Source organism: Eriocheir sinensis, chromosome 27 (assembly GCF_024679095.1).
Source record: "Eriocheir sinensis breed Jianghai 21 chromosome 27, ASM2467909v1, whole genome shotgun sequence".
NCBI classification, from domain to species: domain Eukaryota; kingdom Metazoa; phylum Arthropoda; class Malacostraca; order Decapoda; family Varunidae; genus Eriocheir; species Eriocheir sinensis.
In genome coordinates, this window is record NC_066535.1 from 16,950,573 (window position 1) to 16,967,300 (window position 16,728).

Genomic DNA, 16,728 nt, shown 5'->3' on the forward strand with positions numbered 1-16,728 from the left:
ATTAGTGCTCCTCAAGCGGCCATTATCACCTCGAATTACATCCCGGCGCTTATCTGGACAGGCGCCGCTGAGCTGGGAGCCGCGGGAACAGTGCCCCGCGGAGACATTAACCGGCTCCTCCAGAATCCAGGAACCGCGGCGTCTCTCCAGGCGGCCCAAGAGTAGGAGAAGGGGAAGAGGAGGAGCGGGATATATGTGACACCCACGATAAGACCTTCACACAACAGGGAAATGGTTCTTTGGAGCAGGACGGGAGATGGTTTCCGCAACACGACGAGGATAGAGAAGGCGACGCAATTTTCAAGCCAACAGACGAAATGACAAGAATTACGACAAATGCGACGACGAAGACAGCCTTATAAGAACGATTTTTAGAGCGTCATTTTGCCACTACTGCAACAACAATAACAACAACAACAACAAGAACTACTACCGATACTAAAAAAATAACACTCATAATATCTATAACTTCTACTAGTAAATGAAACTAATTTTATACCAACACCACTAACAACAATAGCAACAACACCTATAAGCAAATAACAGGGAAAACTAGAAGAAAAAAAAAACATCAGCAGGTACAACAAGAATATGATTTCCAACAAGAAGAAAAAATGAACAAGAGTCAGAGCTCAACCCGTGTCCACCCTCACCAATGCGAAATTCAAAGGGGCAACACGGAAGACATCGAGGGGAAGGAAGGGCTTTAAATAAAAACATCGGAGAGAGAGAGAGAGAGAGAGAGAGAGAGAGAGAGAGAGAGATTTCTTTGTATTGCATTTTCAAGAGACGTTCCTTTCTGTATAGGTATCAGTTTCTCTCTCTCTCTCTCTCTCTCTCTCTCTCTCTCTCTCTCTCTCCACCCCTTCATACCACCGTTTCCTCCCTGTGTCTAGCTACCTCTCCCTCCCTCACCAAGACCCTGCAGCGCCCCTTTCCTGAATGAGAAGATATTTCCCCCTGTCCATGTGTTGTGGAAGTGTAGATCACCTGACATTTATTCTTATGTGTCTGAGGGGTCGGCTGGTGGAGGTGGTGGTGGCTGATGGTACGTTGGTGTTTACGGAGGTGGAGGGAACAAGGTATTAGTGCCATGTAGATAAATGAGAGGCGTGAGTGTAAATGGATAAACTAGAGGGATGTTGTTGTGTTTTATGGGTCGGTTGGTACTGGTGGGTGAGGGTGTACTTATGTGTGAATGGGACAGGATGACATTAGGTAAAAGTTTAGTGTTACATCATGAAATTTAGAGTAAATAGAGATGTTAAAAAGGAAACTATTCTTTATGTCTGAAGGTTTGGTTATTGGTGAAGGCAAACTGTGTACAAGCGTCTTTTTCTTTAGGGGAGATTCATGAGACGAGATAAAGCTTTTGTGAGAAAATAAAGGATTAAGAAGTTATGTTATAGTTGGAAATATAAAAAAAAACCAGGATGAAAACGAAAATACTACACAGGATAGAGGGCAAAAAAGGGAATTAAAGAAAAAAGAGGAAGAGGAAAAATTGAAAAAGTTTTAGTGAGATGAGCTTTAGGAAAAGGATGTTCGGGTATAATTTGAAAAGTTGAAAAAAATAAAAGAAGGGATGAAAGCTAAAATAGTACGCGGGGTTACAGGGTGAGAAGAAAAACGGAAAAAGAATAAGGGCGCCCAACCACCGGCCGTCAGATATTTCAACTCACCGCCGTTCAATACAGGCTAGTCACCCCATATCTCTCTCTCTCTCTCTCTCTCTCTCTCTCTCTCTCTCTCTCTCTCTCACACACACACACACACACACACACACACACACACACACACACACACACACACACGGATAACGGGGAGTGATAATTCCTGGCACCATCGACAAGGGACTTTTCACATCGCCGTCGCGCCTCGCTGCAGAGAAAGAATCGCCACCTCGTCCTCGGGTCTGTGTGTGTGCAGCTCCCAGACGCGCCGAGCATATCTGGGAGTCAGTTCGAGTGTAAAAACTGTGATGTGAGCGAAAGTGCGCGCGCAAACACACGGCAAGAAAATAGCTAAGGTGAAATCGATATAAAAGTAAAGACTCCGCTGTAGCAATGGTGTTTTTATCATCTGACATCTCAAACGTATTTTTTATTTTACAGTTCTCGTTGACGCGTGAGGGAAGGGGATAGGGGATGGCTTCGTAAAGGAGGATGGCAAAGGAGATACCGTACTCTTCACATAAACTACTTGATTTAACTCATTCTCCCATTCATGTTTTTATATGTATATCCATTATTGTATAAAGAAGTATGTGTCCAGTGCCAAAACCTTGCCCATCGTGTAGCAGCAGCTTCTTTAGGCAACATTATGGTACGTACTCTGGATATATTTTCGCCCACTTCCTTCACGTTATAAATGATTGACTCCTTAAAAGTTAATAACGAAACTCCCCACCTCATGCTGTCACGATGAGAAGATAAGAGGATAATAGAATGGATATGTTGCACCGGCGAGCGTTGTTTCGCAGTCTCAGGAACGGATAACAGCATTTGTGAGAGGCAACTAGTAAGGAAATCACAATATTCATAAACGGATTTCAATCATCATTCTACCTAAGTTCTAGTCTTTATGCAGAAGCATATTGTGTCGTCTTCGTCTTCATGTAACACAGCGATTATTAAACGTTTTTGTAGCACCGTTGTATCACCAGTGACACCTCTTTAACACCATGGAGATTGACGTCATGGAGGCCTTAGAGTCGGAGCCTGAAACCGGATGTACTCCAAGTAGCCCCTGATCCTTGCCTTGCGTTGCAGCCCTCGACTTCACTCATTGTGCACGTTCCTATACCTACTCCTTTCTTTGTTGTCCATGGCTTCCAATACCTTACCAGTACATTTCTTCTCATATAATTTCAACCGTTAGAGTTTATCTTTAATGATTTCTCACTGCAAGGTCTTTGCCGTCTGGTGGTAGGATATTAGTTCGATTATCCAGTGGCTGAGTGTAAACTTGAGCCTTTTTTTTTAATGCGGCGGTATTGGATGCATGGGCCAGGCAGGGGGCAGCGGCTGAGCTTCTCGGTAATCATATTTTTTTCCCTGCCTCGTCTTATACACGCGGCTCGTCAGGGAGAGTGGATGGAGGGATGAAGCTTTTGGCGGAGGTTTTCTGTTTTGCGTGAGGGTGCTTTGCGGGGGCCGGCTCACTCTGGCCTCACTCAATCTTCAAATGGCTTGATGCGCACCTTTTATCCCTCTTCCTCAAGACTGGCAATCATGTTTCGTCTGGAGCGGCTCAGGAGTCGATTACGTTATGAAAGATCAGGGTAGTTTTTGTTGGTTTTATTGATGATGATGACGATTGGTGATGACTTTGCTTTCTAATAATGGTAATGGACACAACTAATGGAGATAATAATAATAATAATAATAATAATAATAATAATAATAATAATAATAATAATAATAATAAGGATGGATCGGTAGCACCACACAACTCACTCTCTCCAACACACACACACACACACACACACACACACACACACACACACACACACACACACACACGACTAATAACAACCCTGTTTTCACGACCGTAATACCAATCCCCCCCCTCCCCACACCACCGCCACCACCACCACCGCCACAAGAAAGACAGCCTCCCTTACAAAGCCTGCTCGCCTCTCCTCCCGTAGCACAACGCCGTGGGTGCGATCCTTCCCTTTCTCCTTGGATAGGCGGGAATCTTCAAATAGCCTCGTAGATAACCTGTCTATTCTCACGGGACAGGTGTGGCGTGGACTGACAGGTATTGGCCGTTGGGTGTCTGAGGACTGAGGGGCTGAGAGAAGGGGAGGGCGCAGGTGATGGCTGTGGTGGTGGTGGTGGTGTTGGGGGTAATGTAAGAGATGTATTAAGGACGGAAAGGGGGAAGCACGCATCGCCACAGTGTTGTCTCCTATTGTTGGTGTGGTGGTGGTGGTGGTGGTTTTGAGTCTTGTGTTGCAGGCTGTAGTGGCACCAGGATTACTTTATAGGTGGGGGTGTTTGAATATATGGGGCTGTAAAGTGTATATATAGTGTGGTGAAATTGTGGTTTTGTGTGATCTCTCGTCTCCTTTTGATGGTGAATTAAAGTAGTGGTGTAGGCTTTAGCGCTCTAGTAAATAAGAAGTGGTTGAACAGGTTGGGTTGTAAGGTGTATATCGTGCAGAAATTGTGGTGTTCTTTTGAGGTTGTTGTATTGGGGGTGTAGTTTGTAGCCGTCTTAGGATTCATAGTGGGAAGTGTTTGTATAAATGGGGTTGTGAGTTGTAGAAATGTGGTTTAGTGATTCTCGCCTGTTGATGGTGCTGGTTTTATGGTCGTGTAGGTTGTAGCTGCCTCAGGATGAACAGGTACACAGGGGTTGGTATAGATGTGGTCGTCAGAAATCGTCGTAACACCACGCCCTTTTGAGCCAAGGTCGGGGAGGGGGGAGGGGACTCGAATACGGGGACTGAAGCCCAATGCGACAGGTGTGCCCTTAGTACAGTAATCTTAAACCATGCCTTAATTAAGCTTCAACCCTCGACCCAACTGACTATGCAGGATCGAATACCTCTCTTCATTGTTTCTTTATATTTATTTATACTTAATACTTCTTTCCCGTTCCCTTCTGAAAATCTCGCTACTTGACTTCTTCCGTTTCAAATACAAGATTTAACACACTGCTGTCTTTGCTTCCTTATATGCTAGCAGCTAATGAACCAGTAATAAAATCCAATATAACTTATGAATCGTAGCACTGCGAGATAGAAGTAGTGGGAGTCATAACGAGAGACACTTCACCCACGGTCATTCAGATCACATCCACTGCATAGCCACTCACTCGCCCCTCATGCTGCGATAAGAGTGGAGATGGATGGCGCACATAGCCCGAGATAGCCACCTACGAGGGAGGGTGCAGGATCGAGGGTTTGAGGCCGTGATGGTGGTGGTGGTAGAGGTGGTGTGGGCATGGCATAGCGGGTTTGCCTTCGCCGGGATTATCTTCGCCGAGAGAGAAAACAGATTGTGGCTCCTTTTTTAGCATTAGCGAGCGGTCCCGCCAATCGCCCGGGCCATGAATACATATTGCTTCATGCATTTTTCTGCCGTGTCTCCTCGCTTGCCTCTCATTGGCGATTACCGCTCGTTGCTGCCGTTGCTGCTGCTGCTGCTGCTTGGCTGGGAGGCGCGTTTTGTGTAGCGTCTAATCTTTTTTTTATTGTTCTTTAATGTACATGATTCTTTCTTGTTTTTATTGGGTTCTATTGCCTTGAATGTGTGGATATTCTTTTAATTTAGTTTTATCTTTAATGTGTGTTAGCTCCTGATTCGTTGTGGATGTTAATTTGTGTTAAATGCTAGTTTCTTATCATTTTCTTATTCTATTATTTCTTATTCTTCCTTTTTCTTCCTTTTTCTTATCTTTTTTCTTCTTCCTGTCATTCGAATTAGTACCATCATGATTATTCTGCTGTGTGGTCTAGTTCTCCGTATAGCGCTGTGTTCTGGGAGGGTCCGGTGATGAGGATCCCGTGGTAAGGCGAAGGGAATGTGGTGTGTGGCCGGACGGAAACAATAACTTACTGATGCCAAGGAAGGGAGGGCAGCCCTGCACCCACCTGCACCACGCGGCCCATACTGAGCATGTAGGGCGTGCCAGTAGCCGCTGCGTCGTCATGGCTGGAGGAGCATCACCACAAGCCCTCTGCCATTAAATGCATATATATCCGTTTCGTAGCACCTCTAAAAACCAAGCCATAGCATGTGATGAGCCTAATTGAGCTTATTTTTGGTTTATGCAGCTACGTGGCGGAAAAGAAATATAAAAGTATGATATTAAAACAAAGATTTTCCTCTATTTTGATGGCTGTTGACGTTGTTACATTAGAATTTCAAGAGGAGAAAATAATTTAAGTTGTAGCATATGGTTATTGTTGGTACGGAACAGATGTCAGCCAGCCGCAATGACCTGAATGTTAAACCAAAGGTCCTGCCCCTGTTTTACCTCACCCACCCTGTCTACCTCTCGTCATGTTGCTTAGAATAACAAACTATGCCGGTACCAACTAACATGAATGCAGCTCTTAGGAAGGTGGTTACTAAATATTTTTTCTAAGTCAAAGAATACGATCATGATAACTTATTGACGTGCAGACCAATAATGACATTTTTTTCTCGTTTTCAGGTAAGTTGCCACCGTGGAGTTTTTCTACCCGGATGAGAGGATCATCAATTCAACAAGAGGTAAGCGGTGACTCGCCCACCTGCCTGCCCTCTGGCCTTGCCGCAACCTGACATGTTTTGATTTTTATTAACACGCTTACCTACCTGGATATGTACTTAGACGTACCGTCACGTTGAAAAAATGCTCTAAATCTAAGACGACGTTATATTTAACCCTATAAGGACCATTTGTACAATTGTGAACCTCTTCAAATGCGTGCTTTGCTAGGGATGAAATTTCCTCGTATAGGCGTGTCAGTCGGGTGGTACATTTTTGTGCCATATCAGAAAGCATCACTCACACAATATGTGGGAAACGGGCTCTTGTTTCTGTAATACAGCAGTTGCCTCGTGACCACTAGAGGGGGAGGACGTAGTGACTGATCCTCTGTTTTCAATGATGATTTTGGACGACTCATAGGTAAGCCAGGCCACTACAAAACTTATGATATATCTTATTTGTTCAGTATAATATGTTTTCAATGTTAGCCTGACATTGGATTATATTACTGATACTCTAAGGTGTTTTTAAATGGTTCTAAAATATACCAGTGGGTCATTCTGTTTCCTCAGATATGGAGACGTCACTCTTCTATGGAGACAGGTCACGTCATCGTAATGTGCTTGAGGAGGACATCATGCCTATTCCTGATGACTTTGAAGATGTTGTGAAGACCACACTCCAGCAGTCTTGAGACAGAGCATGCAGCAAAGAAAAAGAAAGGTCATGCAACAAAGCCAATTCCAAGTGTTGACATCACAAAAGATGGAATTGGCCACTGGCCCATGATTGTTGAGAAGAGTGAAATACCTCGTTGCAAGCTCCTAAATTGTAAAGGAAGACCAAACACATACTGCTGCAAATGTAATGTTGCACTTTGCTTAAACAAAGAAAGAAATTGCTTCCTTGAGTTTCACACAAAATAAGTACTACTTTCTGTAAAAAGAATCACTGAAATATCAATTCTAAATGGCTGTGTATTGTATATTGTATTGTGTATTGTTTGCAAGTTATTTGTAGCAAAGTTGTGTTATTTTTTAAGGAATATAGAGGCACAGCCCTGAAAAAAATCATTTCAGGAACACATTTGCTTTCCAAGGTCAATATGACCAATGGTACATTTTTGAACCATTAGATTAATATATTATAAACGTGTTTTGTAGAAATTTAAGGTTTACTTTCAATAAAGTTCAATAAAATGAATTGATTTTACTCGGTCAAATTTTTCCTACACAGATATATTCTATGTTAGTTAAGGCATTAGTGAGAGTAGCTCAGTGGAGAGTAGAGTATGTGGATAGGAGGAGGAGGGATGGGAGGGTACGAATAGAAAGGGGAAGGAGATAAGGAATCCACTGGGAGTTAGATTGTATGGATAGGAGGGAGGAGGGGTAGGAAGGTAAAGGGAGTGAGGAGAAAGAGGAGGGAGGGAGAGTTCACTTGGAGTAGTGTATGGATAGACAGGGAGGAGAAGATAAGGGGGAAAGGAGAAAGGGGATGGAGATGGGGAGGGGTGCGTCACGTCTTGGGGGGGAAGGAGGTCGGGACGGGGGAGCTGAGGAAAGGAAGGAAGGAAGGAGAATTATATTGTTTGTGGCAGGTTTCTGTACTGGGCGAGGTATATATAGGTTACATAGTGGGCGGGAGAGGAAGAGAGGGGGACGGGGAGGGAGGGAGGTTGAAATGGAGGCAGGTGGAGAGGGGGTGGGGGGGACGACAATGGAAGAGGAGGGGGGAGGAGGGTCAGGACATGGGGCTGGCTAGTGTGTAGGTCTTAATGGCGGTATTTATTGCTGCCATTAATATTTTTCCTTCCTCCCCGCCTCGATATTTCCCCGTAGTGCAGTTTGTTACCTCAGCCCGACGTCGTTCGGTCCTGACGGTTCGGCTTGGCACCAGGAGAAGAATAGTTTTCGGAGTATATATGCAACATGAATAAAAGTGTATAACGAATTTTTTTTCTTTTACTATATTTCCTCTTCAAGCGGGTCAGTTTCCTACCTAACGCGACATAACTGCCTTTCGGTATTCGTGGTTTTGGTCAAAGGTTGATTACGAAGCTCTTGACAACATGGCAAATTCTTGTGGAAAGGCGAAGCGAATATGGAGGTAAATAACTATGACTGACGGCCGTGCATTTTACCAACTAGTCGATGTTAAGAGACAGTCATCATTTCGGACAGAACCTCCCCCTCCATGTGTCCCTCTTCCATCTCTCTTAATTTCTCAGCAGTCACCACCACCTCCCTGTGTTCCTTTTCCCCTTGTTTTAATCGTTCAACAGTCCCCACTTCCCCCTGTCATTCTTCACCCCCCCTCCCCTCTCTTCATCCCAACAAACGCAGCATTGCCCTCTTCATCCTCAATCCCCTTCAACCCGCCATCAATCCCCCCGTTCCTCTTCCTCATCTGCCTTCTCTCAGTCTCCCCGCCAGACACACCACGTCACCCTTTTCCTTACGCCCTCCCTTTTTATCCCATTCCTCCACCGTCAGCAGCAGTTTTTCATTCCCGTCACCTTCAGCAGCGTCAGCGATCACCTCACCCTTCCTGGTCCCCTCTTCCCCGCGAGACAGTCAGCAGGCCTCCCGCATAGGTCCCGCACTGTTTACCCTCGCCTCACACGGTGCTGCCATCTGTTGACGTTATCGGCGGCCCCACTGTTTGTCACACCTCCTGTTTTCCCACGTCATCACAAACATAGGGGCTCTCCTCCCACCACCACCGCTCCTCCTTTCCCCTCCTCTCCATTTCCTCACTTCTCCATTCTTCTCCCTCCGTCCCTCCGTGGCAGGTGATAATCTCAGCGTTGAGGGGACGGTGGGAACAAGATTCTTGGGCCTGGGATATGGCCGGCCCGTCGCTGCTCCTGTTGCTGCCCGCTGCTTTGATGTCCGTCTCCTCCTTTCCGTCCGAGCGTGGGATGAAGGGCTGATTGCGTGTTCTCTTTTCTATGGCGAGGCTTACACCGCCTTTGGGCTATCCTGGGGCCGTGATGATAGGCCTCCTCTGATGGCGCGGGCCTTTCCTTAATAGACATGTTCCCTACACACGTCTCACTCCACTCTCATGCTCCACTTCTCTGAGGTCACAATTGATTACTCTATTTTCTTATATTCTTTACGTAATGATCGTGGCGGTGAAACATGAAGGGGACAAATCACTACCCTGCGCCGACCTCAATGTGTGGCCTCTAATTAAATTTGGACGCTGGATTATTTATGTCTGGTTTTAATTGTTCAGAACTTGCCGTCGTCGTCCTCGTGGGCTCTGCTGGGTACCTATTTTTGTTGTTTAATTTGACCTTTTCTTCCTTTCTTCGTATCAGGAGGAGGATGGCTCATTTATTCATTGGCATTCATTGAAGTATCTGGTATATCTATCTCCTCACTTTTACTTTCTTCCCTCATTTCTCCCTCTTTACCCTCAATCCCTATCCTTCCATCATTCATACCTTTCCCTCCCTCCATCCTTCAAATCAACCCCACCCTCCTTACCCTCGTCTCTCCCTCCCTTCCCCTGTCCCTACCCTCCCATCCCTCATACATTTCCCTCCCTCCCTCCTTCATATATCCCCCACCACCCTCTTTACCCCAGCCCCTCCCTCCTGAAGACACACACCGGATTAGGAAGTCGTACAATGCTGGCTTTGGTAAATATCTGGAGGGCAGATGGACGCACTTCGAGCCTCCTGGGGACACTAAACCTGCCAGACACGGATTCTTCAAAGGAGGGATGGGGGGAGGGAGGGTATGGAGGGGAAGGAGGAGGGTTCAGGGGCAGTGTTCATTATTGGGTGGAGGTGGTTGGGTGGTGATGGTGGGTAGTGGGGGTGGGGTGGGGGGTGGTTTTGTGTAGGTGTCGCGGTGGGTCGCTGGAGAACAGGCCTAAGTAAACAACCTCGAGAGTATTACCAGTCTATGGGTGAGAGAGAGAGAGAGAGAGAGAGAGAGAGAGAGAGAGAGAGAGAGAGAGAGAGAGAGAGAGAGAGATGTTTGGTGGACGGGATCAAGATAAATAAAAAGAGAAAGTTAAGGCAGAAGAAACGGAGAAAGAGGAGAGAAAAAGGGAGTGACGGAGGCAGAGAGGTGAGAAGGAATGAAGGGCTGAGAAAAGCTAAGGCGGAAGAAACGGAGAAAAAGGAGAGAAAAAGGGAGGGAGGGAGGGAGGGAGAGAAGTGAGAGGAGAATGAGAGGCGCCACCCGAGGCGACACAAGCGCTGACCAGACGAAGGAAAACAAGAGACTCGCGATCCTTGGCTGCCTGAAGCTCTATAAACACACCCGACGACAGAGGAAAGGAGGCGGGTGAGCAAGGGAGGGAGGGAAGGAAAGAAGGTTAGATAGACAGACGGATGGATGAAGGAAAGAGGAAAGAAAGCAAGGCAGGAAGGAAGGAAAGATGAAAGGAAAAAGTAGAAATGAAAGAGAAAGGAAGGGTAGATGAATCAATGAAAGGAAGAAAGGAAGTAAAGAAAGTATATAGAAAAGGAGGAAGGAAAGGACGAACTGATGAAAGGAAGGAGAGAAAAATGGATGACGAAAAAGAGGGGAAAAAATGGAATGGAGGAATGAAGCAAAGGATAATATTTTAAGCAGAATTCAGTGTATAATGTTGGAAAGTCCTTAAGTCAAGAAATACCGGCAGAAACCACGACCCGAGGAAAAGTCTTGTGTTGTGGCAGTCCGATGTTCATGAGGCTACGAGAGTGACAGGAGGACCTGAACAAGGACAAGAAGACCTGAGCCAAATGCTACAGTGCACACACACACACACACACACACACACACACACACACACACACACACACACACACACACACACTTGCAGCCGCTGACGTGAGGAATGATACGTGATGGAGTTCGTGCCAGTCTAAATTTAACACTCGCGGATGAAGCGTCGTCATAAAAGTCATCGCCGACACTCGCCGTGTTACCTCGTGTGGAATTGTTATTTTTTGTCGCGTGCGGAATGTTTCCACTGACGGCATCCAAACCAAAACAAATTGAAAATAAGTAAATGTACAGTTAGAGAAGTACACAGTAGGTGAAGTTCTGGCGAAGAAAATCCACGGAGAGAGAAAAAACATTAATTACATATTAAAAGTAAACAAGGAGGAATGGATTTGTTTTGTTATAACGTGTGTGTGTGTGCATATATATATATATATATATATATATATATATATATATATATATATATATATATATATATATATATATATATATATATATATATATATATATATATATATATATATATATATCATGCAGTATTTTGTGTAAGGTCAAGTCATCGCAGCACTCACGGGCTTCTTGGTGAGGGCCTGCCAGGTGAAGTAGAGGCGGTGCACGTTGGCGGCCACGGGCACGCGCCAGTTCATGGCATAGTCGTTGACCACGCCCTCACGCACGTAGTACAGCTCCGCCGTGAGGCCTGCAAGGGAGAGAGAGATAATTGATGATAATGATGTCAAGATTGTGTCATGATCATGGTGTAGATCACTTAGTTCACTGTCACCGGAAAAATGTCATCACCTCGTGCCCTTTGGGATGGTCATAAAAAGGAGTGAAGGGCAGGAAGATTTCTATTATTTGCCCTTAGTCATCGGCCTGTTGAGGAAGCTCCCTTAAAACTGTTTCAACATTTTTCCCAGTTTTCCCACTTTCCTCTTGGTATAACGAAGAAACGAGCTTTGGATTGTTTCAGCGTGCGTCTGTTGTGTTTCTGATGCTCAAGTGAGATGAAGGAAACAAAAATCCGACAGCTGGAAGATTAATGCCTCCACTCCGCTGTCATCCGCACTCCTGCTGCCCGCCGCTATTTATCTCCCTTTAAATGCCACGGTCAGCATCCCCACGTCCCCCATTCCACACCCACCCACCCGCCCACCCTCCTACCCACGTCCTTTCCTCTCACACTGTTGAAATGGCCTCTTGTATTTTGTGACCCATAAATTAGTGGGGAAAAAGAGGTACTTCCTCGATCTCCTCCTTACCCTCCCCCTCCCTCCTCCTCCTTACACACTAAGTCTTTTCCTCCTGCTTTTTCACCCAGCTCCTCCGTTTACCTCCAGCGCCTTCTCCTTCTTCACTTCCTCAATCGCAAAAAAAAAAAAAAAAAACTACCCTCGACAGGAGAACCATTGCCGCGGTGACTAATTACCCCGCGAGCCAGTAGTGCCGCGGCTGGTGACTCGCCCGACGCTGATGTGGGAAGCAGACGTCCTGACGGGCTGACGGAGGCTTTTACGGTGGCGCCCGCCCGTCCGAGTCATCCGTCACGTGTGCCAGATAGAGGAAGGCCATGTGGCACGGTGCTCGAGGCTACGGCAGGCACTCGACACGTGCTGGCCAGGAGGAGGAGGAGGAGGAGGAGGAGGAGGAGACCACTTTCCCTCGCTGATATCCACTCACTCGGGCATCAGTTGTGCGCTAAATTTAAACATTCCTCACTGCGAATACCTCTCTGCTATCATGGAGTCATAGTAGTAATAGTAATGGTAGGAGAAGGAGGAGGAGGAGGAGGAGGAAGAGGAGACCACTTTCCCTCGCTGATATCTACTCACTCACTCTCACTCGGGCATTGTGCTAATAGGAGGAGGAGGAGGAGGAGGAGGAGGAGAATGCCCTGACCACTTTCTCGCACTGTTATAAATCCACACGCTGATCAATAGTTGGGACTTGTTTAAGCATTCCTCTCTCTATCGATTCCTCCCCTGATACCACACCCGTTGAAGGAGGAGGAGGAGGAGGAGGCTGAGGATACCCTGACCACTAAGCTGAACCATTCCTCCCTCGCGTCTCCCCATCTATATACTCCTCCCCCCCCTCCCTTCCCAGCCACCATTATCCATCCCGGCAATTAGAACAAAAGTTATGCGTCCACTCCCCTGTAAGATAAACACTGATCTGAATTGCGCCTAGAAAACATACACAGGGCCATTAGCGTTATTACCGGCCACTCTAAATATTAGCAGAGCGCTCCCGCCGTAATATATAGCGAGAGAGATAAAACAGTTGTTTGCTCGCGGGTGAGGAATGTCCAGCGTTTAGGGGGGAAGGGTGGGGTAGGGAGGGCCAGAGGCAGGGGCAGGGGCAGGGTGTGAATTGGTAAGCATTGGTAGGGTGTGTAAAGTTTACTGTGAGAGTGTGTGTGTGTGTGTGTGTGTGTGTGTGTGTGTGTGTGTGTGTGTGTGCCCTTACATATTCTAGTCAGTGTGTGTGGTGAAATCTGCACAGTCATAGCCAAGGTGAATTCTCCCGTTGGTAGATAAATTCGCGCCGATCGAGGAAGAGGAAGAGGCTGAGGAATATAAAGGAAGAGCAGTGAGAGAGAAAAAAATGCGCATATCATTCACATTCTCTTCCTCATTCCGGCATGGCATTATGTTACCTGTTGCGCACTTAATTTCACCCCTCTCCCCCTCCTTCCACCCACCACCTCCACACCTGACGTGCCTACACCTGACCCTGGCACACTCCACCCATGATCACAGATACCACTCACCTCTTAAATACACCCGCCTCTCCACACGCCTTGTCACCCACTTTTATTATGTCCACATGCCGATGTTTCCCCCAGCCCCGTGTGTGTGTGTGTGTGTGTGTGTGTGTGTGTGTGTGTGTGTGTGTGTGTGTGTGTGTGTGTGTGTGTGACCTCCTCCTCGTGTCCGGTGAATAAAAACATGACCTTTGATCCACCTGTTCGCACACAAATACCTGCCATTCCCCACACACCTGTTAGTTTTCACATATATGGTCTAGCATAAAAAACCTGTCTCGAGCCACTCTTGTATATACTGAAAAGCCAACATGATCATTTTTTTTCATTTTACCTCCCTTACTACTACTACTACTACTACTACTACTACTACTACTACTGCCACTGCCACTACTATCATCACAACACTACCTTGACCTCCCCCTTTGATCCCCCTCCCCCTCCCCCCCTCTGCCAGTCCGGACCGTTACGCACGCCCCTCCGATGAAAGGCAATCAAGTAACACCTGTTTGTGAAGTACACCTGCAAAAACATGGTCATCAGGTGCCAGGTGTGTGTGTGTGTGTGTGTGTGTGTGTGTGTGATTTTTTTTTCTCTTCTCCCCTATTGAAGGTCGTTTATATTTACTTCCGGCTGTTCCCTTCCTCTACTTCCTCTTCTCTCTTCTCCCGCCATCCTACCCCATCCTTACTCTCCCTTCCATCCCATCCCTTTATTTCTCTCATTTTTCTTTGTTAACTTCACCATATCATTCCTTCTATCCTTCCCCTTCCTTTCCATTTCCTTCCCCTTTCTCCTATCCCATCCGATCCCTGCCCCTCCTTCCTCCTCTATTCCCCCATGCTTTCACCTCCCTTCACCCCTTCACCCCTTCCTCTCACCTGCTTCGTCACTCCCATGCTAGTCCCAACACTTGCTTACACCCACCCACAAGTCTCATGAATAGAGGAACATGAAGCTCTACTGCACTGGCTTCGTCATCATCATCATCGTCATCATCATCATTCGTGACTTTTTTTACTTCCTCTTACCCTTGGTCTCTCTCCCTCTCCCCCTCTCTCTCTCCCCTCTTATTTTTTCATCTCTCCCTCCTCCCTTTTTTCAGTTTTTCTCCCTCCTTTTTCTCATGCATATCCTTCCCTACTTCCGCTTTATATATTTTTTTTAATGCATCTTAATTTCCCATTTTCTCTTCCTTTCCTCTTTTCCTTCCCTCCTTATTTTTTTCTCCTCTTTCCTCTCTCCATTTCTCCTCATTTCCCTCTTTCCCTCATTTCAGTATCTTCCTCTCTGCTTTCTGTTTTTGATTTCTCTCCCTCTCCTTTCTTTTTTCCTCCCTTGTTCTCTCCCCTTCTCATATCTCTCTCTCTCTCTCTCTCTCTCTCTCTCTCTCTCTCTCTCTCTCTCTCTCTCTCTCTCTCTCTCTCTCTCTCTCTCTCTCTCTCTCTCTCTCTCTCACTTCGATCGAATTCTTTCTCTCGCTCCTTTGATTCTCTTCTTTCATCATTCTTCCTCCATTTTTCCACCTACTTTTCTCATTAATTTCCCCTCTCTCTCCTTTCTTCGTATCTCCCCCTATTACCTCTTCCCACAGGATTTTAACGGTATTATTTGCTCTGAAGGATGGACATACTCTCACCGTTAGCTTGTGCGTTTATAGTGTCTCGAGGAAGTATCAAGACCACACCATATTTAATTTTCTTCCGTCATGTTTTTCTGTCATTCAAGTCGAAGGTCTGAATGCCAGTTCGCTGTGTACTACGTGACCCAGAGCCATGACGGTGCACCTTCCTTTTCTTTTTGTTGGTCGCTCTGAATAACTTCCTGGGTATGGCTTTGGCTTGAGAGAGAGAGAGAGAGAGAGAGGGAGAGGGAGAGGGAGAGAGGTTATATTTTCTCCATTAAAAATTATAAATCGGAAACTAGATCTGGGATGAAAGTTGAGTCTCGTAAGCTGCTCAAGTCTCATCTGGCGGCCCTGCTCGCCTCACCTCGTCTCTTCTCGCCCTCACCCCAACGCCGCCCTCCGAGGAAGCCTTAGCGAGAGAGAGAGAGAGAGAGAGAGAGAGAGAGAGAGAGAGAGAGAGAGAGAGAGAGAGAGAGAGAAGAAAAAAAAAATCCAGCACGATGTTAAAAAAATGTAAAGAGAGAGAGAGAGAGAGAGAGAGAGAGAGAGAGAGAGAGAGAGAGAGAGAGAGAGAGAGAGAGATTGTGTTCCTGCCACCTAAAGCCTTCGGGACAGAGAGCTCAGTAGAAGAAAAGTCCTCAAATCGCCTTCCTCGCCCCTCATTAAGGTGTATTATGGGAAGGTAACTATGCATGCCACGTGGGAACTCAATTAGGCACATGTTTTCCTCTCTCTCTCTCTCTCTCTCTCTCTCTCTCTCTTTCCACTTCTTCCTTCATTAACCAAGGTCATATCGCGTTGGCCTCACAATTAGCCTTTATTGTTTAGGACTTCAGACTCTTGATTGCCTATGCAGGATGCCTCCCCTCCCTCTCCTTTGACCCCTTCTCTCACCTCCCCACCCCACCATTCACTAACCTCCTACCTCTTCCTCCTCCCCCTTGCATTTCCATCTCCCTCCTCATCCCCCATTCTTTCATCCACTCCTGTCTCTTTTTCCTCCATGCATTTCCTCTGTCTCTCTCTCCCGTTACCTCGCTGATCCCTTCCCTCCTCTCTGTCCTCTGCCATGCCTCCTTCCCTTTTCCTCTTGTTTGTTCTGCACTTCCCCCTCTCTCTTCTTCCTTCATTTTTCTGTTGTTCCGTTCCTATCTTTACAAGCTTTGGTATTTATGAAATCTAAAGAAATATTTGCTCGGAGTAGTTTTTTGTTCCGCGTGCTATACTTGGATCGCTGGTGTTTCTGTCCCAGGAAAATATCACTGCGTAGCACCGTGTGTAGCCGTATAGTAGCCGGTACTGAAGTAAGCCTCCCTCCGCTAGAGCTGCCGCCTCAGCCCAGCCACGAACACAACAACCAAAACAGTAGTAGGAATAGCAGCAACAAC

The 16,728-nt window shown here is 46.4% G+C and overlaps 1 protein-coding gene across 1 annotated transcript in view; it reads right to left on the reverse strand.

Annotated features, from left to right (window-relative positions):
• LOC127004294 (tyrosine-protein kinase Dnt-like) overlaps positions 1–16,728 on the reverse strand; it is a 76,973-nt gene that overhangs the window by 29,389 nt on the left and 30,856 nt on the right. Inside the window, exon 3 of the mRNA XM_050871857.1 lies at positions 11,519–11,646. Within this exon, the coding sequence (XP_050727814.1) occupies positions 11,519–11,646 (128 nt within the window). The remainder of the gene's footprint in view (positions 1–11,518; positions 11,647–16,728) is intronic.